The 21,463-nt window shown below is 47.9% G+C and overlaps 2 protein-coding genes and 1 long non-coding RNA gene across 5 annotated transcripts; 1 reads left to right on the top strand and 2 right to left on the bottom strand.

The window, feature by feature from the left end:
- Positions 1–33: 33 nt before the first annotated feature.
- On the bottom strand, positions 34–1,738 carry PPP1R3E (protein phosphatase 1 regulatory subunit 3E). Its single transcript, XM_060003488.1, has 2 exons — positions 881–1,738; positions 34–564 (listed from the first exon to the last, which is right to left on the bottom strand). The coding sequence occupies exons 1-2, from the start codon at positions 1,295–1,297 to the stop codon at positions 142–144; spliced, it is 840 nt and encodes a 279-aa protein (XP_059859471.1). The 5' UTR covers positions 1,298–1,738; the 3' UTR covers positions 34–141.
- A 964-nt stretch (positions 1,739–2,702) lies between these two features.
- On the bottom strand, positions 2,703–5,185 carry LOC132419603 (uncharacterized). The gene is made up of 4 exons (XR_009518216.1): positions 5,039–5,185; positions 4,786–4,872; positions 4,361–4,494; positions 2,703–3,206 (listed from the first exon to the last, which is right to left on the bottom strand). It is a non-coding gene; the product is annotated as an uncharacterized lncRNA (long non-coding RNA).
- Positions 5,186–5,311: 126 nt separating this feature from the next.
- LOC132420417 (polyadenylate-binding protein 2) lies at positions 5,312–20,836 on the top strand. Of its 3 annotated transcripts, XM_060004835.1 has the most exons (7): positions 16,955–17,332; positions 17,686–17,800; positions 18,509–18,576; positions 18,885–18,991; positions 19,456–19,543; positions 19,628–19,779; positions 20,710–20,836. In XM_060004835.1, exons 1-7 carry the CDS (start codon positions 16,982–16,984, stop codon positions 20,747–20,749), a joined length of 921 nt encoding a protein of 306 aa, XP_059860818.1. In that variant the 5' UTR covers positions 16,955–16,981; the 3' UTR covers positions 20,750–20,836. The 3 variants fall into 3 exon arrangements, with proteins under 3 accessions (XP_059860820.1, XP_059860819.1, XP_059860818.1); XM_060004837.1 differs by lacking the exons at positions 16,955–17,332; positions 17,686–17,800; positions 18,509–18,576; ... (2 more) ...; positions 19,628–19,779; positions 20,710–20,836 and adding exons at positions 5,312–5,384; positions 5,683–5,770; positions 6,248–6,687; positions 7,310–7,582; XM_060004836.2 differs by lacking the exons at positions 16,955–17,332; positions 17,686–17,800; positions 18,509–18,576; ... (2 more) ...; positions 19,628–19,779; positions 20,710–20,836 and adding exons at positions 5,350–5,405; positions 5,683–5,770; positions 6,248–6,687; positions 7,310–7,582.
- Positions 20,837–21,463: the final 627 nt, after the last annotated feature.

The following is a 21,463-nucleotide window of genomic DNA, read 5'->3' as shown; positions in this document are numbered from 1 at the left end:
ATCCTCCTCGCCCTCCCGGGCTTGACTCTCTAGGGCAGCTCCCCGCCAATCTCGGTTTCTCCCATTCCTCCCCACCAAATCTTCGGGATCCCCCAGCCCCCCGGTGCCTTTGATTTTTTTCCGCCGTCGGCCGCAGGCGTCTCAGATAAAGTGGATCCAGCCCTGTAGCTCCGGGGCTCCACCACTGCCCGGGTGCTCGGGCCCACGTAGAGCATAGTCACGGCCGCCGTTGTTGTCCCAGAACTCGTGGCCGCTAACGCGGTAGCGCAAGGCGAAAAGCAGGGCGCCACCAATGGGTGGCGCCGGCAGGCGGAAGGCGAAGCGGTCGGCGCGCGGCGGGGGCGGGGCCGGACCGGCGTAGGCGGCGGGCTCCTCGCGTTGGGTCCGCCAGCCGTCGGCGCTCCAGCGCACGCTCACGCGCTTCTCGTAGGCCAGGTCCAGCACGCGCGCGCTCCCGGCGACGCCCAGCGGGCCCGCCTCGGCGCGTTCCAGGCAGATTCGCTGCGCCCGCAAGCGGGCCGCGAAGCCGGGCTCGCTGGCCGGCTCCAGGGCAACGCGCGCCTCCTGCTGGGAAAGGGGGAAAGGAGGAAAGGGGAGGAGGGAGCCCAGGAGAAGGGAGGGGAGGGGAGAGAGAGGGGGCGGGGTCAGGGCGAGGCACGGGACCAATCGGAGGCCGACCCCGGCGTCCGGGCAGTCAGAGGGGAGCCCTGCTGGGAGAGTGGCCTAGAGCCACCTGCCAATGGGGACACCAAAAGGGATGAGCGAGAGCAAGCCCAGGGTTCGGGGTGGAGATGGGTGCTCCTAGATAAATCCACTCCCATAAACCCGCCGAGGCCAAGTTGGGGAGGTCCCGGGGAAGGGGCGTACCTCTGCCGCCTACCTGGAGACCTCGGGCGCGGGACTGGCACGGCGCGAAGTGGCGAAGGGCGTCCCTCTGCAGCTGGACCTGCACGTGGCGGGGTACCCGGGGCAGCTCTCCCGGGCGGAAGCGGCGCACCGCGGTCAGCTCCAGCCCAAGCGCGTCGGCGAAACGCACTCTCTTACGGGTGTCGGGGCTGCGGCTGTGGGGCACCCGGGTACCGCTGCCTCCGGCGGGCGCAGAGCGAGCCCTGCGCTCCCGACTCGGAGCAGGAGCTCGGGATCGGGCCCCGAGGCGCGTCCCGCCTTCGCCTGGCACCTCCTCCGGCTCCTCCTCGAGGCTGGGCCGCTGGCTGCGGTAGTAGGCGCGCTCTGTCAGCGCGGCGATGAAGCTCAGGTTGCGGGGAATGTCGGTGCGGGGGGACCGCTCGCGAGACATGGCACCCCCCGCCCCGGCGGAGCCCTCCCGCAGCGCCGCCGCGCTGCCTTCCTTTCCTGTCTCCCACCCGCCTGGTGTTGGCGCAGAAGCTTCAGGCACCCTTCGCAGTTGCGTACTCTCCTTGCTGTCACCTCCAGAATCCTCCACCTCAGCTCCCAGGGTATTTGACCATCACCTCCTGCGTCTCTCTGCTCTGAGCGTGCGCTCAGCGGCGCTCACCCTCCGGTCCCGCGGCCGTCGCCCACAGCCCTCTGACAGGTGGCTCCCCATCCAGCAGGAGGTGGGCACTCCAGCCTACAGGTCCTGAGTGAGACCACTCTGCCTTTTTTCTTTTTTTTTTTTAACGGCCTCAGCCTTTCGGCTCGGGAAGAGTTAACGTAGGGAGTAGAGAGTAACCTTTCCTTTCCTTTTCGGGGAAGTTTCAAAAGGCCCAGCCTGTAACTTTCTCTTCAGGGCTCAACGTCTTCTTTCCCAAACCCTAGGCTCCAGGTTTGGGAGGATGATGGGCGAAAACATGGGAAGGTCACGAAAGCTAGTTAGAGTCTCAAACAGAAGCTGAGATGTGGTACTCAAAAGGGTGGGTGGCCCATTTGAAAGAGTTCTGAGCTGAGAGTTGTGGAAAGACATAGTTTCGGGTCTCACCTCTGGTGCTATTTAGCTGCGTGACCTTGAGGAAGGGACAACTTCTCTGGACCTCAGTTTTCTTATCTGTAAAAAAGTGGATTAGAGTTCTGATCTCTAACCTGACTGTACGCTCTTTGACGTACAGTCAAGGCTGTGTCTGATTCATGGTCAGTTTCAGCACATAGTAGGCCCTCAAATTATTGAATGAATCATCACATATATCTCTTGGAGCTGGGGCTGCGGGGTTCTAGTTCCAGTGGGAGCTCCAAGAAGGGCACAGAGCTGCTTTTTACTCCTTCATTTTTTTCTATATTAGTGGGAAAAAAAATATGAAGTTTAGTTTTTTTCTAACTTCCTCCTGATCTTGTGTAGCACTTAGAGTGTGCTAAGTACAGTTGTTTTACAAATACTAACTCATATAATACAGTCATCATAGGACTAGGGAGTATTATGCCTATTTTATGGATGAGAAGATTGAGGGAGAGAGACAGGATAGGACTCTTGCCCAGGGTCACATAAATTAATATTTGGATAGCTGGAATTAGAAGTCAGCAGTCCCACTCTAGAGTCTACTCTTTTATCCACTTAGTTATAAGTGGATTAAAACATTTCATGGTAATAGTTAACATTCTCAGAGCATTGAAACGGGGAATCTTAGAGTGGAAACGGAATCTCTAAATTTAAAGCAACAGGAGTGTTTAACCGTAAAATCACAAGTGACTAAGTTGGAAATAAATAGTGAGACATATGCTATCTTATTATTATACAATTTATTCCTGCTTGCATTTTAATTCCAGTACTAACCGTAGCAATGCTGTTTAGCCAGGACTCATTTTTAAAGTGATATTGAGTTTTATTTTCTTATTTTACACATACATATATAATCCATGGACACATTCTTTTCATATTTTAGGGTATAAAATAATGCTACTGTAATTTGTGTTACAGTCAAGCAGTTAAAAACTGTCTTCCTTGCTCTGCTAAAATATGTTATTGACAGAATAGGTAAGGTTCCACGTCAGCCTAAATGGCTCGAGGTTTTCTGGGAAAAGCTCTGTTGCCTTGTCTACAGTTTGAGCTGCCATTCCTTGGCTCTGTAGTGTTGGCCTGAGAAGGTCCTTGAGGTACACAGCTTTGGACCTGGTGTAATTTGTGTTGTTCCAGCAGTCTTTGTTTCTTAAACAGCCACTGCAGTGATCTTCAAACATCTGACTGCGCCTACTCAATAACTGGCCAGAGGCATCGAGTGATTTCTTCAGTCAACATTTACTGAGGGTCTATTAGGCTATGAGGACATAAAAGTGAATAAAATTCAGTGCCTGCTCTCACCACGCTTATAAATAAATGGGTGGGCGAACAGAAATCTATTCGGATCCTGTGACAAAAGTGTTTTTATTTCAAGTAAATTCTTAGAAGAAATCAGGACTGCAAATGAAGGACTAGGCTAGATTATTTTATAAGAAAGAAGGCAAACTTGGGACTTCCCTGGTGGTCCAGTGCTAAAGAATCCGCCATCCAATGCAGGGGACGTGGGTTCGATCCCTGGTTGAGGAACTAAGATCCCACCTGCCACGGGGCAACTGAGCCTGCGCACCACAACTACTGAGCTCACACACCTCAGTGAAAGAGCCCGCGTGCCGCAAACTACAGAGCCCACGTGCCCACGTGCCCCGGAGGCCGCGCGGCACAACTAGAGAGAGAAAAAACCCGCACGCCACAACTGGAGAGAGAAAACCCGCATGCCACAACTAGAGAGAAGCCCGTGCACCGCAATGAAGAGCCCACGCCACAAGGAAAGATCCTGTGTTCCTCAACTAAGACCCGACGCAGCCAAAAAAATAAATAAATAAATAAAATTACATTAAAGAAAAAAAAGAAGAAGAAGGCAATCTTGCTGGTGGCAGCTGGAATGATCAGCCCAAGGACAAAGAAGAAATGAGGATGATTGAAAGGATACAGTCATAAAGAAGTGGAATCGGTGGTATGTTCAGAATATTGGGGAGAACTGAGTTTGGGTTTGCAAATGATGTGGATTCAGTTTGGCCTTGTAAATGGCATGATAACAGCATTGATTACCTGAAGCAAAGAGGGACCTTGAAACAATACAGTGTTAAAGTTAAGACAAACTTTCAAATCAGAATTAGGTTGAGGCCCATCTTCTCAGTATGTGGCTTTGGGCAAATTACATAACCTCTCCAAGCCTCACTTTCCTCATCCATAGAATGAGGATAACACAACATAAGGATTAGTGTGAAGATAAAATATCAAGTGTGTAAAGAAAGCACTTAGTACCTAATAAGTCTTCAAAATGTGTGAGTCATCACCATCTTTACAGAAAAGACCTTTCTTCTCTAGTTACCATAGAGGCAGATGGGAATACCAAGGCTTGGACTGGAGGTAGAAGCAAAGGGAACCAGCAGGGAAGGAAAATTGGGTTACCTCTTTCGGTCTTTGGTTGGAGAGCCCTGCAAATGGAGCTGAAGGAAGTGCCAGCTGCAGGAGCTGGTGGGCCCCAATCAGAATGCCTGAGGGTGCCCTCGTGTGGATCAGCTGTAGTCAGATGGCTTCACACCCTGTGTAAACATACTGCCTTGTATAAATGGTAGACATTCATGTATTTGCATATATATATGTAATCTGAAAGGATAAACATCAACCTTGACATTGGCAACCTCCAGGAAGGGAGGTGGAATTGGGGGAAGAGCAGAGGGAGGGGGATTGATGACTTGTATTTTCTTTCTCTACACTTCCATATTATTTGACTTTTTCATAAGGAGAATAAGTTCACGTGTTGGCTAGAAAGAACTAAAAAAGAAACCAATCTAATTACAAAAAAAAAAAAAAAAAAAAGAAGATAAAGTTACCTGCAGAAACTGCTTGCGATCCAAGTCCTGACTCCCTGATGCTTGGCTAAAGCCCCAGCTCACGTAGAGACCACTGGGTTAAAGGTCCTGGAGAAAAGAGGAAGTGAAGTGTTTGGTGTCTGTGTCACGTCTGCTAGTCCCACAGGATGAGGCACCTGGCAGGCAGTTCCCACCGGAATGGGAACTGCTCCTCTTTTCTGGGCACCCATTCCAGGGCTGCAAAAGTTCAACAAGTGCATGGAACATCAGAGACCTTCTGGAAATGCTGAATTTGCTCTGAGGTTTCCTGAGCCTCAGCCGGCTTCTCTGGGTAGCCTCCAGGGTCAGGAGCCCCGTCCGGCTCTCCATGTCCTCCTGGCCCTGCTCTTCCTGGCCTCCAGCGGCCCTCTCTCTTCCTGAGTTGTGGCCCTTCCCAAGCCTGCGTCCCAGCCCCGCCCCTCTCTCTGGACGCATCTCTGGGCCCCATCATCACCCGGCGCCGGGCCCTCCCTCCCGCCCCCCCTTTCTCCTCCCTCCTTCCTTCCCTCCCTTCCTCCCTCTCTCCCTCCCTCCCAGCTCCTGCACCAGGAAACAGCCAGATCCTGGCAGCGGCCTGACCCGTGAGATCCCTAACCTGGCAGGCAGGCGGGGTTGGAGACCGGCTGAGGGTGGGGGTGAGGGAGGAGCTGGGCCTTTGGGCTGCACTGGGGGGAGCGGGAGTAGAGATGGTGTCGGCAGGAAGCCCTTGGCCCTGGGTTTCCCGGGAGGACAGTCATTAAACATGGATTCGGCCACACAGCTGGTAGAGCGTTGGGGGCAGGGGCCTGGTCCCGGGAGCTGCAACCCCAGCCCTTCTCAGCCCAGACCCTGATCCCTGGTCTTCCCCACCTAGCTCTGATCTCCCCCTCCCCTTCCCAGGGCTCCACGCTGGGCAGGAGGATGAAAGGCCCCAGCTGGGGGCTCCTTGCCACCAGCGCTGGGTCCTAAGAGCTGCCATCCAGGCTGGGTGAGTGTCCCCTTCCTTCTCTGTCCCGGGCAACCCTTTGCTTCTCCCCCTTTCCCTTCAGCCCCTGTCTCCTCGCCCATCTTGTGCCTCTGCCAGCATCTTCACATCTTGCCTCTGGGGAGGTCCTAAGCCCCTTCCTCTAGCCAAAAAGGTGTGTACTGTGGCGGGGTTGGTGGGGGAGGTATAGAGGTGTCATAGAGCTGCTGTTGTCTTGTTATGAAAAGAATCTAAAGTATTTTAGGTGAAATTTACTTGTTTTACATTTAATTTGGCATATTATGAATTTGAGGGCCAGCCCCTCATGCCCTGGCCCCGCACCATGGCCTAATCTCCTTGTTCTTACTCGTCCCGGCCCAGTGGTTTCTGAGATTTCCCCTCACCTCCCTCCCTGTCTCATGGGCTGGCCAAACCTGAAATGCCTCCTTCTGGGTCTCTGACCATATATTCATGCCAGTCTTTTGTGTTTGACTCCTGCAGCTGCCCGGATGGCGACCCCAGCCTCGGCCCCAGACACACGGGCTCTAGTGGCAGACTTTGTAGGCTATAAGCTGAGGCAGAAGGGTTATGTTTGTGGAGCTGGCCCCGGGGAGGGCCCAGCAGCTGACCCGCTGCACCAAGCCATGCGGGCAGCTGGAGATGAGTTCGAGACCCGCTTCCGGCGCACCTTCTCGGATCTGGCAGCTCAGCTGCATGTGACCCCAGGCTCGGCCCAGCAACGCTTCACCCAGGTCTCTGATGAACTCTTCCAAGGGGGGCCCAACTGGGGCCGCCTTGTGGCTTTCTTTGTCTTTGGAGCCGCGCTGTGTGCTGAGAGTGTCAACAAGGAGATGGAGCCACTTGTGGGACAAGTGCAGGAGTGGATGGTGGCCTACCTGGAGACGCGGCTGGCCGACTGGATCCACAGCAGCGGGGGCTGGGTAAGAAACTTCTCCATTGCTGCCCTGAACATCCCTCTGAAAAGCTGGTCTCCAGGGGGAAGACGGGGGCTCTGGCTGGAGCTGGGGGCGGCTGTGCTGGGAATGAGGCGCGGGGGCTGAGTCTCCCTGTTTGGGTGGAATCAGACGCCCTCACTATGGGTATCACTGGACTCTGCACTCCAGGGCTGCCATGCAGTCATCACTGGGTGGGCTCATGGTCCAAAGCAGAGGACAGAATACACAGTAGACAGTGTAGTGCCTGCAGAGAAATGGCATCCAGCCATCGGGAATTTTTTACACCAGAGTACATGGCATGGGGGTGTCAGGGATCAGGGATGGGTGGTGGTCAAGGCAAGCCTTGGCAAAGGATGCCAGTTCTGAGCAGAATTTTTGGCCAGGGAAAGGATGGGATTCAGTTGACGTAGAGAAGGGCAAATGAGCCAGGCGCTCAGGGGGCATCAGAGGGGCTGGCGGCCAGGAGCTTGGGCCAGAGAGGAGCTGGGGGTGGGGTAGTGCTTGCAGTGGATGGAACTGGAACTCTCCCTCTCCTCTTTTCTCCACTCTTTCCTCTCCTGATATCCCTTTCTCCTTCTTTCTCTCCTACTTCCCTTCTCTCCCACAGGCGGAGTTCACAGCTCTATACGGGGACGGGGCCCTGGAGGAGGCGCGGCGTCTGCGGGAGGGGAACTGGGCCTCAGTGAGGACAGTGCTGACGGGGGCCGTGGCACTGGGGGCCCTGGTAACTGTAGGGGCCTTTTTTGCTAGCAAGTGAGAAAGTCCAGGGCCAGGTGGGGCGAGGTGTGGCTGGGGGACAGGAGAGCAGGAACAGAGCAGAGGAATGCCCTTGGAAGAAGTGGGGGAAAGGATGGGCATGGAACAGGGATGGGAAGGGGCAAGGTAGCGTGCAAGAGAGCTGAGTGTGCCAGGCAGGCGGTTGAAAGAGTGAACTGGAGCTATTGCGGAATGTATTGGGAAAGTCAGGAGATGGATTCATTCCAGGGTTGGGGGGAGGTGGGAGGGATTATGCCTATAGGTGTAGGCACATGAAACTCTACCTAGAGCTTGATTTGCAGCCCCGAGGAAGGTGGACTTGCATAAGGGGTTGGCGTCTCCTTTGAGTGAGTGAGATTTGGGGCAAACACAGAAGGAACATCCCTTTGGAATGGGAGCTTGGGGTTCTCAGGGGATAGGGAGAGGTGGCTGTGACCATGGGCTGCTGGGATATGCGTGTGCATGTGCACGGGTGCTCGTGTGCATGCTGGGCTGCTTGTCTAATCTGGTGGCCGTGGGATTCCTCGAGGAGAAAACATTCCCTCTTGCAGTGGTGAGAACAAGGGGCAGCTCTCTGTCCCTCCTCCCAACGTCCCCTCCCCTCTCCCCTTGTCCTGCTGCCTCAAGGCTGAGGGAGAGAAACACTGTATCCAGACTGAGGGCTCTGGCAACTTTTCTGCAGAAAGTCGTCAGCAGGGCTTTGGAGAGAAGAGCACTTCTGTAGCTGGCCTTGTTCCTTCATTGTCCCCCTTCCTTGTGCATCACGCACTTGCTGCTGCCTCCTGGGCTCTGACAGAAAGGCAGGGCTGCGGAGCCTGCGGGGGTGGAGGCTTCGGGAGCTGGAGCTGCCTGCTGCCCTCCTCTCCCACTGGGGCACACTGGTGCCTAAAGTGTTCCCTATCTCTGGGACCTTTTGTACCCAAACTTAAACTCTAAATTGGGGCTCTTACTAAGTTTCCTTTTGAGTGTGTGGACGTAAATGCAGATCTGGAATACAGTCTGGGTCCTGCACTGTGTCTCGGAGAGACTGTTGATGTCTTGAGAGGAACATTCCAGCTCTGAACCCCATGAATGTGAGGGTGACGTGTACTCCGTGACTGGCCTATTCCATGTGGTGGGCTTTGGTGCTGCTTTATTAAGGGCCAGGTGTCTGGGTTCCACAGTACCTCCCAGGACCTAGAAACATTGATATTTTCTTGGAAGCCACGCTGTTTGCATGGGTTTTACTTGTCTGTACCTCAGAGTCTGAGGATGTTAACTTTAGAGCTCCCTGTCCTCTATAACAGATTCAGATGACAGCTTTTTCTTTTGAGAAAGACATGATTTCACTCCAGATGTATGCCCTGAGCCAGACCTCACTGCTGCACTTTCCTAGGTGCTAAAATTGCTGCTCTCCAATGCTGACTTCTTCTGACACAGTGCTCTAGAACCCTGCCCTTGATCCTGAGCACTGACCAGCTTAGCTAGACCATGGTTGACTCTTGGAGATTTTCACTTGGTCCCAGAATGTGGCAACATAGTTGTACTCACAAGAATGTGGGACCAAAATTGGCCTCAGGTGTTTAGCTCAGACTTTTGCTTTTGAAAGAGGGCTGCACTTTTTAACGGTATTTATAGGGGAGGTGGTGGACTGCATGGGCCACTTGGTCTGTTGTGAGTATGCTGGTACCAGGCACTCAGAGCCAGTCTGTGGCAGGCAGTTGGGGTGGGGGGGGGTCTCTGACTTGCTCAGGACAAACTAGGCCAGTGGTTTTCCAACTGCTTGGCAGAGCCCCAAAGTTTCCTAGGGTTGCCTCAGGAGTCCTTGGGGGAGATGAGGTGGGGGCACTGAGCAGGCCAGGTGACTTGCCCTCAGACAGAACAGCTCCCCTGTAGCTGTCTTACATATCGGGGTTCAGGGTAAGATTTTATTTGCATTAAGGGGTTTGCTGCTGAAAAACAAAGTTGGAAAACCACTGACTAGACCGTCAGCTCCAAATTGGAGCCTGTGCTCCCCCAGGTTTGGGTCAGACTCTTCCCCCTACCCTCTACCACAGGACGCCTAGCCCTGGTAGCTTTCCTGGGGACCTTTAGCAAACAGAGGTAGCAGGGACTGTGGTCAGGTTACCAAAAAGCCCGGCTCTGAGGCCTTCACACCTGGGTGGAAGGAGAGGCTGTTTTCTGAAAGGGTAAAAGGGCTTGGTCTGGATTCCTGGAAGCATAGCTTGGATGGGACCACAGAGGGCAGTTTTGACCTGTCCTGCCCTTCTGAGCTTGAGGGGGAACGGAAACCCCAGAGACTCTTCTGTCAGGGAAAACTAGCGACTCTCTTCTAGAGCCATATAGTTCCTTGGGATTAGCTCTTGGCCAAGAAGGCTGAGTATGGCTCCCAATTTTTAAATCCATTTCATTTTTTTTAAAATAAGGGAAATAAATCTTATTGCCATTTTTCAGAGATTAAATAGGTGGAGAGGGTGTTTCTTGCTCTCCAGAGCCCAAAGGGACAAATAGGGACTTTGCTTAGGCCAAGGAAGGAGCAGAGGTAGGGCAACTAGGTCCTGCACTTATTAATCCCACTCCCCACTTATTCTAGGGCATACACTATTTTACTTTTTTAAAATCATAAAGCGGCGGGAGAACAGATTTGGTTAGTTTAGAAAAAAAGAAAAAGCTCTATAAATATAAATATATATTCCTGTATTTTTATTTAATAATTTATAAATACCAAGTTCATTTGACTTTTATTTTTGTGTAATATGTAATGGTCGTATTAAAAAAAATAAATAAAACCCAGAAGTTTAATGAGAAGGACTGAGCAGGGTTTGTGACTTCTATACTGTCTAGCCTGGGGTCAGGACATTTCTTGATCTAAGCATCTCATCATGACCTTGTTAAGGCCAAGAATTAGATTAATAGGGATTTGGGAAAGTATTGAGATAAAAAAATTAAAAAAAAAAAAAAATGGAGGGAATTCCCCAGCGGTCTAGTGGTTAGGACTCTGCGCTTTCACTGCCAAGGGCCCGGTTTCGACCCCTGGTCAGGGAACTAAGATCCCACAAGCTGCGCCATGCAGACAAAAAAAAAAAGAAAAAAGAAAATCAGAGTTGTTCTCCCATCCCCCCATCCTAGCCAAATGCCCAAAGCCAAGAACTCCATCTGTGCCAACCCAAGCATTGAGAGGGTGTGTGTATATGGTACTTTGGGATGGCCACAACAAAACCCAAAACAAAACAAACAAAACCTACCAAAAATCTTTATGATGTAATCAAGTCCCCTGTTGTGGTTCAGCTGCTAAATCAGAAGTATGTGATAATGAGCATTTCTCCTCAATATCCTGCTGCCTACTTCAGGCTTAAAATAAGTCTGGCAAAAATGGAGTCCTTGCTTACTTTCCTGCTCCCGAGACATTTGGTTTCAGCCATTGTAATGCAAACTGCTAAACTGGATGGGATCTACAGGAATTGTTCAGCCCATCCCTCTGTACTTCTAGTCTAGGACCACATCAAAATCATGTCTGACAGGAGTAGTGATCTTAATTTTAATTCACAAGTGGGAGTTTCTAGTCTTTCTATAATCCAATGCAATATAATGGTATTTGGGTTTATGTGTTAAATTGTAGTGAGAAATACACTGCTTAGAGGAATCCAGTGTTGTATTTCTGTTCTCTCTATATAGAAAAATCTACGGGACAAGCCATGTTAAAATCAGAGAGTGGCTTGGTGAACATGGCTCTAGGGAAAAGGGAATTAGATGCTCTTAATAGTTAATATCATTAGGCTATGATAGCTAGTGTATTTATCCCTACTGTAGTTTGACTGGTTTATAGTTTGCCTAATTCCAAAAAGCATTTGCAGCATCTTACTATAATACACGAAAGACAAAACAATAGGAAAATATAGATTTTTAAAGTAAGGGTAAAGGGAAAATTGAAATATTATAATAAAATGACAGCAAAAAGGAAAACGAACACAGAAAAGGAGTCTATAAGCAGTATTCCCAAATACTAAAGGTAGGCTATGAATTCAACTCTGAGCTTCTTGGCAGCTAAAGAAAATTGGAAAACACAATGAGATTCACATCCCTCCTAGGATTTGTAAAACCTTTCAGTTCCTCAAGGTAGGCAAAAAGTTTTGTGGCTCTTCTGAGAAGACACTGAATGATATAGTGGACACCACCCTCTATAACACCTGACAGCAAATATGATGTTGAGTTTTACACTACCGTTTCTTGCAGAAACACCAAATGGGGATTCAGCAGGTCCTAAGCTTGTTCTATCAGGATCATCACAGTTTAGCTCAAATATGCTCTATGATGCCATAGTTTAAAATAGGGCTAAATTTCAGACTATCTAAATGGACAGATGGATTGTTTATTCTTCAGACAGTTCTCTGTGAATGTTATTTCTCCAAATGATACTTTTGATAAAAATTGGGCAACATTTAGTTACACTTTCTAGCAAATGGATGGATTATAAATATTCTGTGTTTTTAGTTGAGAGCAGATCCTTTGAAAACTTTAAAAGCTGCCTTAAATGTGGATACAGGTGAGATACAAATAAATTAACAATATTTTAAAAATCAACCAGAAAACATAATATAATGGAATGCTATCTAGTTTTTTATTCATTCAGTCATTCATTCATTCAGCAAATATTCAAGCATCTTAGGTGTGCTGAGGACAATTCTAGGCACTGAGGTAGAGAAGTGAACAAACAGGCACAAATTTCTGCTTTCATGTTACTTTCATTCTAGTAATGGAAACAAACAAAAGCTAAATAACTACCTACCTACATAAATAAATTTCACGATGTTCATTAACATAACATTTCACGTTAGGTGCCAAATGCTATGGAGAAAAATAATTCATTAGGGTAGGATGGGAAGGTGTATGTATAGGTTTCAATGTTAAATAGAGTGAGTGGGGAAGGCCTCATTTCTAAGGTAACTTCTGAGTAAAGTCATGAAAAATGAAATTGGAAAAATATTTTTATTGACATGGAAAAATATTTGTTATCTTATTAGGTAAAAAAAATAGATTAGAAAACAATATATGGTATGATCCCATTTTGCTAAAAAAAATATGTATATATACACACATATATATACCTCTATATGTATTTGTGTATTGAAAGTTTCAGGATGGTATATGCCAAAATATCATTAGTGATTATCTCTGGGTGGTGGATTTTATGGGTGATTTTATTTTTTCTTTTTGCTATCAGTATTTTAGGATTTTTTTTATAAGGAACATATAAAAAAGAAGTTTTTCAGGTACAAAGTCTTCTAAAAGTTAACCAAGCAGAATGGAAATTAAGCAGCCCAAGAGAGGCTCCTTCTCACTTAAATGGCCACCTCACTTCCATGCAAGGTTGGACCTAGGGAGTTAAGGTAGGTCGGGCCAGACTTTGCATTAGAAAGTAATTGGAGTTGGCTCCAAAACAGAGGTAAGTAAATGATCAAGGCTCCAAGGTTCTGTGTCAACATTGTCCAATAGAAATATAGTGCAAGTCATGTAAAGCAACTATACTCCAATCAAAATTTTTAAAAAGTCAAAAAAAAAAAAAGAAATATAATGCAAGCCACATATGTAGTTTTATGTTTTTTAGTAGCCTCATTAAAAAAACCAAAAAGAAACAGGTAAAACTAATTTTAATAGTATTTTTTTAAACCTAGTATATAAAGACTACTATAATTTCAATCTGTAATTAATACTGAACAATTATTAAGTTATTTTACATAAGTATCTTTCTCATCCTGAGTCTTTGAAATTCAGTGTATATCTGACACTTCCAGCGCATCTCAATTCAGCACCATTCACATTTCAAGGGCTCAGTAGCCACGTGTGATGAGCGGCTACCATAGTAAACAATGTACTTCTAGATTAGAGGGAATTATTGCAGCCAGTAAATGTAAAATTTTCAAAGCAGGAGTTAAAAATGGGGATGAAACTACTAGGAAGCCAAGTATTTATATGTTTAGTGAGAAAACTTTTCCCTTCTGGACAGAACTGGACATGCCCTCATCCATTTTTACTGATTTAATTCTCCTTTTCTCAACTCAACAGATCATTCACTTTTGTTAACACACTTTTCCTTCTTCTAGGGCAAAACATCACTGAGTTTCAGTTTTTCCGGAACTCCATGGCCCTCTATTGATAGGTTATTACTGAAGGAAAAGTATACTTATAATGGGTGAATCTTACATCATTACATACCAATTAAAAAAAAAATTCATTCTCAGAGGAAAACTTATCTCTTTGATGTTGTCTATGCATCAACAACAGGCAGGATATAAATTTATTACAGAAGATCATTCATTCAGTTAACATTTATTGAGCACACAGTGATAGCCAATGGCAATACAAATATAATTAAGAAGGTGTCCCTGCCTTTTACACTTTCAGTCTAATAGGGAACTATATTACAGATCACCATTCAAATATCTTTTTAAAATGTGTTTGTAAAAGTAATCATGCTTATTAGAGTAAGTTTGGAAGCTGGGCACTCTCCAATGCCCAAGTGTTTTTTTTAATTTTAAATAAAAATAATATACAATATTGTGGGAAAAATCATAGAACATAGAAAATTATAAAGAAGATCAATCATAATAAGCCTACTACCCAGAGAGAATCACTATTAACATTTTGGTATATTTTTTTTCCATCAGTTGTCTGTGCTTATATTTTATGATCATACTGTATATACAATTTTTTTTTGTATATACAATTTTGTACATTGCAATTCTGCTTACCATTATATTGCAAGCATTTTTCTTGTCATTAAAAATGTTTTGAAGACATAATGACTATATAAAATTACATATATGTGTGTATAACAATTTTCCTGAAAAGTGCCCACTTGGACAATCAAGTTGTTTACATTTTTTTTCACTTTGAAGAACACCTTTATTCTCAGATGTTTACCTAGGTTTTAGATTATTTCTTTAGAACAGATGATAAGAAATACAATTACTGTGTTAAGAACCTCAACATTTTAAAAACTTTTGTTGCATATTGCCAAAGAACAGATTGTACTGGTTCTTTTTCCTTTTTTTCTCCAATGCCCAAGTTGTGTTTTTAAAAAATCAGATATACATAATTTTAATCATACTTTATATACAATTTTACATCCTACTTCTTTGGCCTAACAAAAATTATTTTTATAAGTTATCACACACTACGTGTAAACCTTTTTGTAAAAGAAATAGGTGCATAAAAAAATAAAAATAGGTGCATAATAATCTTGTGATGTAATTATAGTTTGCCTAAACATTTATCTTATTGGAATTTAGTCTTTTTCCAGCTTCAGCATTGTACGTAATGTTATCTTTGTGTATTAAAACAGACCTTACAGAAATTTTGATCTGAGCTTTGAAATCTGGTTTTGGATTCCCTGCTCACTTCTAATTAGTTATGACTTGGGGGAGTTACTTCATTCTTTCCTCATCCCTAAAAAAGGTTATGGTTTGGGGACTATTTGCTTCATAATGTTATGAGAGTTCAATGAGATAACATAACAAGGAGTCCAGGATGCAGCCTGTTACAAAATCCAGTGCTCAACAAAACTGTGGTTCAAAGGCATTATTTTAAAAATCACATTTCCCTTAACTGGCTTTCTTAGTTTAAATTAGGTATCAATAAACATCCAAGTCTTGATTTGGTTAAAATCAGTAGAAAAGATTTTTCTTCCAGCAAACTCACAATCTTTTAGAGCTTGTCTGCGGTGCTCAACTTAGTTCTCCCAGACCACTGAAGCTGAGATGGCTGATGAAGTAATTTTCAGTGAAATTTTAAGCAACTGTGACTCTGCTCCAAGTTCTCCTGTTCCTGAGGTAAGGATTTGTGTGAAAAAATGAGGGTGAGGGGAAGAGTGGGGTATACTGTGAAGCTTTTGACTTTTGGTTTGCTAGTAGGAATCTCCTCTTGTTCAAATCCCTCTACCAAGTCATGTACATCCTCTCCAGGTTGTTTGAGTAACTATTTGGTTGGGCTCATGTGAATCTGGCTCTCAAACCATAGCTTGGTCTGGCTGCAGCTATCCCTCTTGCAAACTTAGCACTGCCGTTCCTTCCTTTTTAATAAATGTGTAGGATCACCACTAAACTATGGCAACCCTGCTTTCCAGGGCTAGGTCTCATTGGTACCTCAGAGTGCAACGATGAGGTGGAATTCCTCTGGGGTCTGAAGGAGGGTCTGGGAAAGCGCTGTAGATGAAGGGTGGCACCCAGATCCCCAGTCTATGTATCCTTTGGTCAACAAACATTTATTTGGATACTTACTATGTGCTAGGCATATTGCTCCACGGTGGAGATGCAAATGTAGATAGAATCCAGCCTCTCATCTCCAAGCTCTCACAAGCTCTAGTTAGGAAAGGAAGCACAAAATGATTAAGTGCACAGTGGAGGTAGGCCCGCTTGTCATGGGAGAGGAGGGGAGGCCAGTTAGTGGAAAGCTTCACAGAGGAGGTGATGATGGGGTTTGCAGTGGTCTGGCTGAAGAAGGACTGCATGTACAGAGGCACAGACCTGGGTGCAGATACACCCACTGGAATGAAGAGTGTGGAAACAACATTCACTTAGTAGCCTGGTCTGGAGGTCTCCAAGACCTCAGTAAGGAGTTCTGAGAGTTAACCTGGCCAGTGTGGATTGGAGTGGTGACCCACTGGAAGCTGACCCATTAAGCAGCTGCAGCAAACAGTCCAAGCAAAAGAAAAAATGAAACTGGGGCATGAGCAGAATGCTTGGAAAGTATGCCTGTGCAGGAAGACAGCACATACAGGGCTCATGACTAGTACTGGAGTGAGGATTCCTCCCTGCTTTCTGGTTTGGGGAGACCTGGTGGATGGTGGTGCCAGTAACCTGGGTGGGAAAGATAAGCTCCTTCCCAGAGAGCGCCATTCAGAACCCTCCATTTCCAGCAACATCCCATCTACTGGTGCATTCCTGGTAGAAGACCAGTTTCCAGAAACCGCCGCAGTATTTCCGGACTCTGCCTTCCAAGAACTCACTAGTTGGCAACCAGCAGCATCAAGATGGCCGCCTCCTAAAGACCAGTCATGTGACCTCGGCTTTCACTGGGAGCCCGGTAGTCCGTTCGGGGGCAAGGTTCACCTGTCACGAAACGGGTGTCAGCCCTTCGAATCTCGCGAGCCAATCGGCATCTGAGGCTGGGCCACTTCGGCGAAGCGATCGGAAGATTGGTCCTTTCCACTCGCCTTGCCAGCGGCCAATCACCGACCGTCATACTTCGCGGACCCGCCCTTAGGCGGGGGAGAAGCAGGAATGTCGTCACAGCTAGGCGGTATTGTTACCTAAGGACTTGAGAGGAGGTGGGACGAGTGTTGATTGACAGACCGATTTCTCCTACCGGGATTTAAGGATTTGGCGCAATCCCCCGCCTTAGGGATGGGGTCTTATTTGATTGCCTAGTAATATTCCCCAATGGAGTCCTAGCTCGTGGTGACGGGCAGGCTGCTTGACTAATGAATCCTCGGCGTGGCCGGCGCAGCTCTCCAATCGCTGGGCGGCTGGCCCCAGTCTGAGCGGCGATGGCGGCGGCGGCGGCGGCGGCAGCAGCAGCGGGGGCTGCGGGCGGTCGGGGCTCCGGGCCGGGGCGGCGGCGCCATCTTGTGCCCGGGGCCGGTGGGGAGGCCGGGGAGGGGGCCCCGGGGGGCGCAGGGGACTACGGGAACGGCTTGGAGTCTGAGGAACTGGAGCCTGAGGAGTTGCTGCTGGAGCCCGAGCCGGAGCCCGAGCCCGAAGAGGAGCCGCCCCGGCCCCGTGCCCCCCCGGGAGCTCCGGGCCCTGGGCCTGGCTCGGGAGCCCCCGGCAGCCAGGAGGAGGAGGAGGAGCCGGGACTGGTCGAGGGTGACCCGGGGGACGGCGCCATTGAGGACCCGGTGAGGGAAGGAGGGCGAGCGAGCAGGCCGGCCGGCCGTGTCACGGGAGGCCCAGAGCTCAGGCGAGCGGGAGGCGGGCGGGGGATGGGGGTGGGCGGGGAATAACGTGGCTGGGGCCGGGCTGGGGAGGCAGCCTCGACCGCCAGAAGGGGCCCAGCCGGGTTGATTCGGGCGTCATGGGTGCCTAGTGTTGTTCTAGAGAAGGTAGCTTGGTTTTCTTTTCATTACGACCCTCGCGTCGGGCGAGAGAAATGGCCGAGCATGGCTGGGGCCGCGCGCGGAAGGAGAGCAGGGTAGAGCCCCTGCGTTGGTTCCTCTTAAGCTGTTCTCCATACCCTCCCCACTCATTGTAGGAGCTGGAAGCGATCAAAGCTCGAGTCAGGGAGATGGAGGAAGAAGCTGAGAAGCTAAAAGAGCTACAGAACGAGGTAGAGAAGCAGATGAATATGAGTCCACCTCCAGGCAATGGTGAGTAACTGGCGGTTGCACGCGGAACCCGGGTCCTGAGATTGGAAGGGTTATCGGAGCACGGTTTATATGGAATTAGATGCTCGGAACCTTGGAGCTGCTTGTCTGAGCAATTACTGGGCAGTTGCTGCAGTCATAGTCCATTGTGTGTTTTTCTGACCTTTGTGAGACGGGGCCTATGTTTTGGTGATGGTAGTCTTGTGCCTCCCTTTGTCCCTGTTACAAATGTGTTGCTCTTTGTTCTTAGTCTTCCACTACCCTTTTTGGAGGTTGCCAGCTGGTATTTGACCTTCAAGTCCAATAGTTTTTCTTTCAGTTGGAGACCTTTAGTTAGGAGTTCTAAGATAAACTGCTCAGCTTCAGGGGGCTTCTCCTCTAATCTAGAAATGTCCAGCCTCAGCCGACTTAATTTTGTTCACTTTTCAAATCATTTTAACCGAAGCTACTCAATAGGTACTTGATTTGGGGGCAGGAGGGAATCCCTGTATTGTTTTCTTTGATTTTTAAGACTGTATTAATCTATTCCTTAGTTTTTCAAGTATTTGGTGAGCACCTATTGCATGCTAGACTTTTCTAGGTAATGGGTACAGCAGGGAACAGAACAGACCAAAATCTTTACCTTTGCTGCTGCTTGTGGTGGTGGTAGTGGTGCATAGATTGGCCAAGTAGAAAACAAGCGTTTTTTTCCTGATCCTTTTTTCTTCAAAGCTGGCCCAGTGATCATGTCCATTGAGGAGAAGATGGAGGCTGATGCCCGTTCCATCTATGTTGGCAATGTATGTACCAGAGCCTTGACTAGGGTTGGGGAAATCTCTTAGTTTGGGGGATTATTTATTAGGAGTCTTGAAAGGAACCATTTCCAGGGTAGGTGGTGGATTTAAGGGGTGGAGGGAGGGTTGGAATGAGGTGAAAGGTAATGGTGATTAGCAGAGGCTCTGGGGTTGGAAGGAAAAGAGGTTAGTTCCTTAGAGAGCTAGATATTGGTGTGCTTTGGTGTGTATGGATGGCCCAGCGCAGAGGCTAGGCAGAGTACCTGTGGAGATGGGAGTTTGCCCTGTTACCTGTGAAATGTACCCCCCCACAGGTGGACTATGGTGCAACAGCAGAAGAGCTGGAAGCACACTTTCATGGCTGTGGTTCAGTCAACCGTGTTACTATACTATGTGACAAATTTAGTGGCCATCCCAAAGGGTAAGTGGGGAAGTTGAGGTCGTTTTAGTCACAGTTAAAAAATAAATAAATTATATTTTATATTGAGCAGTAAGTTACCTAGATGTTAAAGTAAGTAGTCTATCTTTTAAGATAGGTGTTAATGTTGATACATATCAAGGATTGCACATAAAATTGCCTTCAGGGGCCCAACAGATAACAGAGATGGGGGCTGGGTGTGGGGGGATCATGAACTATAAGGGGGGGCGCCTTCTGCACGACCCCCACCGTTTTCTGCCTTGCGGAAAACCAGGCCCTCTGTATCCTATCTTATAATTTTCCAAGAGTAGTTGCAAATTTTGATTAAAATCTTCCATTAAGAATTTTTTGGACAAATAATTAAAAATATGAACACACTGTACTCAAACAAAGCATGCCTGCAAGTTGGATTTGACCTGTGAGCTGCTATTTGTATCCTCAGATAAAGTGGCAATTACCCTTTTCAGGTTTGCATATATAGAGTTCTCAGACAAAGAGTCAGTGAGGACTTCCTTGGCCTTAGATGAGTCCCTATTTAGAGGAAGACAAATCAAGGTAAGCCCTGTGCCCTTTGCTGTTCTGGTTCTGTAAGTTCTCCAGGTTGGCTCTAAGGCATTGTGTTGTACGTGTCATTCTCAGGTGATCCCAAAACGAACCAACAGACCAGGCATCAGCACAACAGACCGGGGTTTCCCGAGAGCCCGATACCGTGCCCGGACCACCAACTACAACAGTTCCCGTTCTCGATTCTACAGTGGTTTTAACAGCAGGCCCCGGGGTCGCGTCTACAGGTCAGGATAGATGGGCTGCTCCTCTCCCCCGCCTCCCATGAGCCCTGTATGCTTCCTTCTCTCCTCATCTGAGGAACCTCCCTCCTTTACCCTCCCCTTGGTTCCGGGGACTTGGTCTCCTGCCTGTGCAGGGTGAGGAAGGTAGTTGCAGGCCAGGAGGCCAGTCTCATCTTTTTCTGGAGCAGGAATTGGTGATAAGGGCTGGATATCTCCACCCTGTTCTGAGAGATGCTTCTCCACCCAGCCTTTTTTTCCTTGAGAGTTGATGGCAGTGAAGGTGTTTACACAGAACTCCCAGGAAGAACAGGGCCTCAGAGCAGTGAAAGCACTGTTTGGACCTTTGCTACTTTTCTCAGAGTTAGGGAGGGGCTGAAGTTTGAACCTCCCTTGGAAGAAAACCAGAGGCTAGTTGATCCTCCTCAACAGCAATGTGGGAGGATATCGAGATATTTACTCTTTAGCCAGTCTTTTGCAACTTTCTCGCAGGGCCTAGTGTGGCACCCATGTTGTTGCTTCACTTTACTTCCGTTTCTTTACATTTAAATAGACAGTTTAGGCATATAGACCTTGGCTTTTCATAAGATTTACCTGTCAGCTCCCAGGAGTTAGGGAGGATCTGTTGGTGAGAGCCTCGCTTTTAAGAGCTGTGGAGAACTGGAATCTGGATAAACAATGAGTCCTTTTTCTTGCCCCTATGTCTCAGATGCATTTCTTTATTGCCACTGTTTGGCGAGGTAATAACAGTTAATTCCCCACTCCCATTTGCCAGGTGTGTCACTATTTCTGGGATTGTGGGGGTCAGTTTTAGGACTTGGGAAACTTCTTTCCCCTCTTCCCTTCTCAATAACTGGGGCGAGGGCCCACGGGGAGGGGCTTGTACTGAACTATTTAGTGATCATGTTAACACCTAACTCTCCTTCTTTCTTCCAGGGGCCGGGCTAGAGCGACATCATGGTATTCCCCTTACTAAAAAAAGTGTGTATTAGGAGGAGAGAGAGGAAAAAAAGAGGAAAGAAGGAAAAAAAAAAAGAATTTAAAAAAAAAAAAAAAAGAAAAACAGAAGATGACCTTGATGGAAAAAAATATTTTTTAAAAAAAAAAGATATACTGTGGAAGGGGGGAGAATCCCATAACTAACTGCTGAGGAGGGACCTGCTTTGGGGAGTAAGGGAAGGCCCAGGGAGTGGGGCAGGGGGCTGCTCATTCACTCTGGGGATTCGCCATGGACACGTCTCAACCGCGCAAGCTGCTCCCCCTGTTTCCCTGTGCCCCTTTGCCCCCTTGCGGGCTGCTCAAGGGTAGGTGGGCATGGGTGGTAGGAGGGTTTTTTTTTACCCAGGGCTCTGGAAGGACACCAAACTGTTCTGCTTGTTACCTTCCCTCCATCTTCTCCCTAGCTTTCACAGTCCCCTCCTGCCTGTTCCTGTCCTGCCAGGTCTACCACCCACCCCACCCCTCTTTTCTGGCTCCCTGCCCCTCCAGATTGCCTGGTGATCTATTTTGTTTCCTTTTGTGTTTCTTTTTCTGTTTTGAGTGTCTTTCTTTGCAGGTTTCTGTAGCCGGAAGATCTCCGATCCGCTCCCAGCGGCTCCAGTGTAAATTCCCCTTTCCCCTGGGGAAATGCACTACCTTGTTTTGGGGGGTTTTGGGGTGTTTTTTGTTTTTCAGTTTTTTGTTTTGTTTT

The sequence above is a fragment of the Delphinus delphis genome, chromosome 2 (genome assembly GCF_949987515.2).
Source record: "Delphinus delphis chromosome 2, mDelDel1.2, whole genome shotgun sequence".
NCBI classification, from domain to species: Eukaryota; Metazoa; Chordata; class Mammalia; order Artiodactyla; family Delphinidae; genus Delphinus; species Delphinus delphis.
This window is presented reverse-complemented; position numbering and strand designations above follow the sequence as displayed.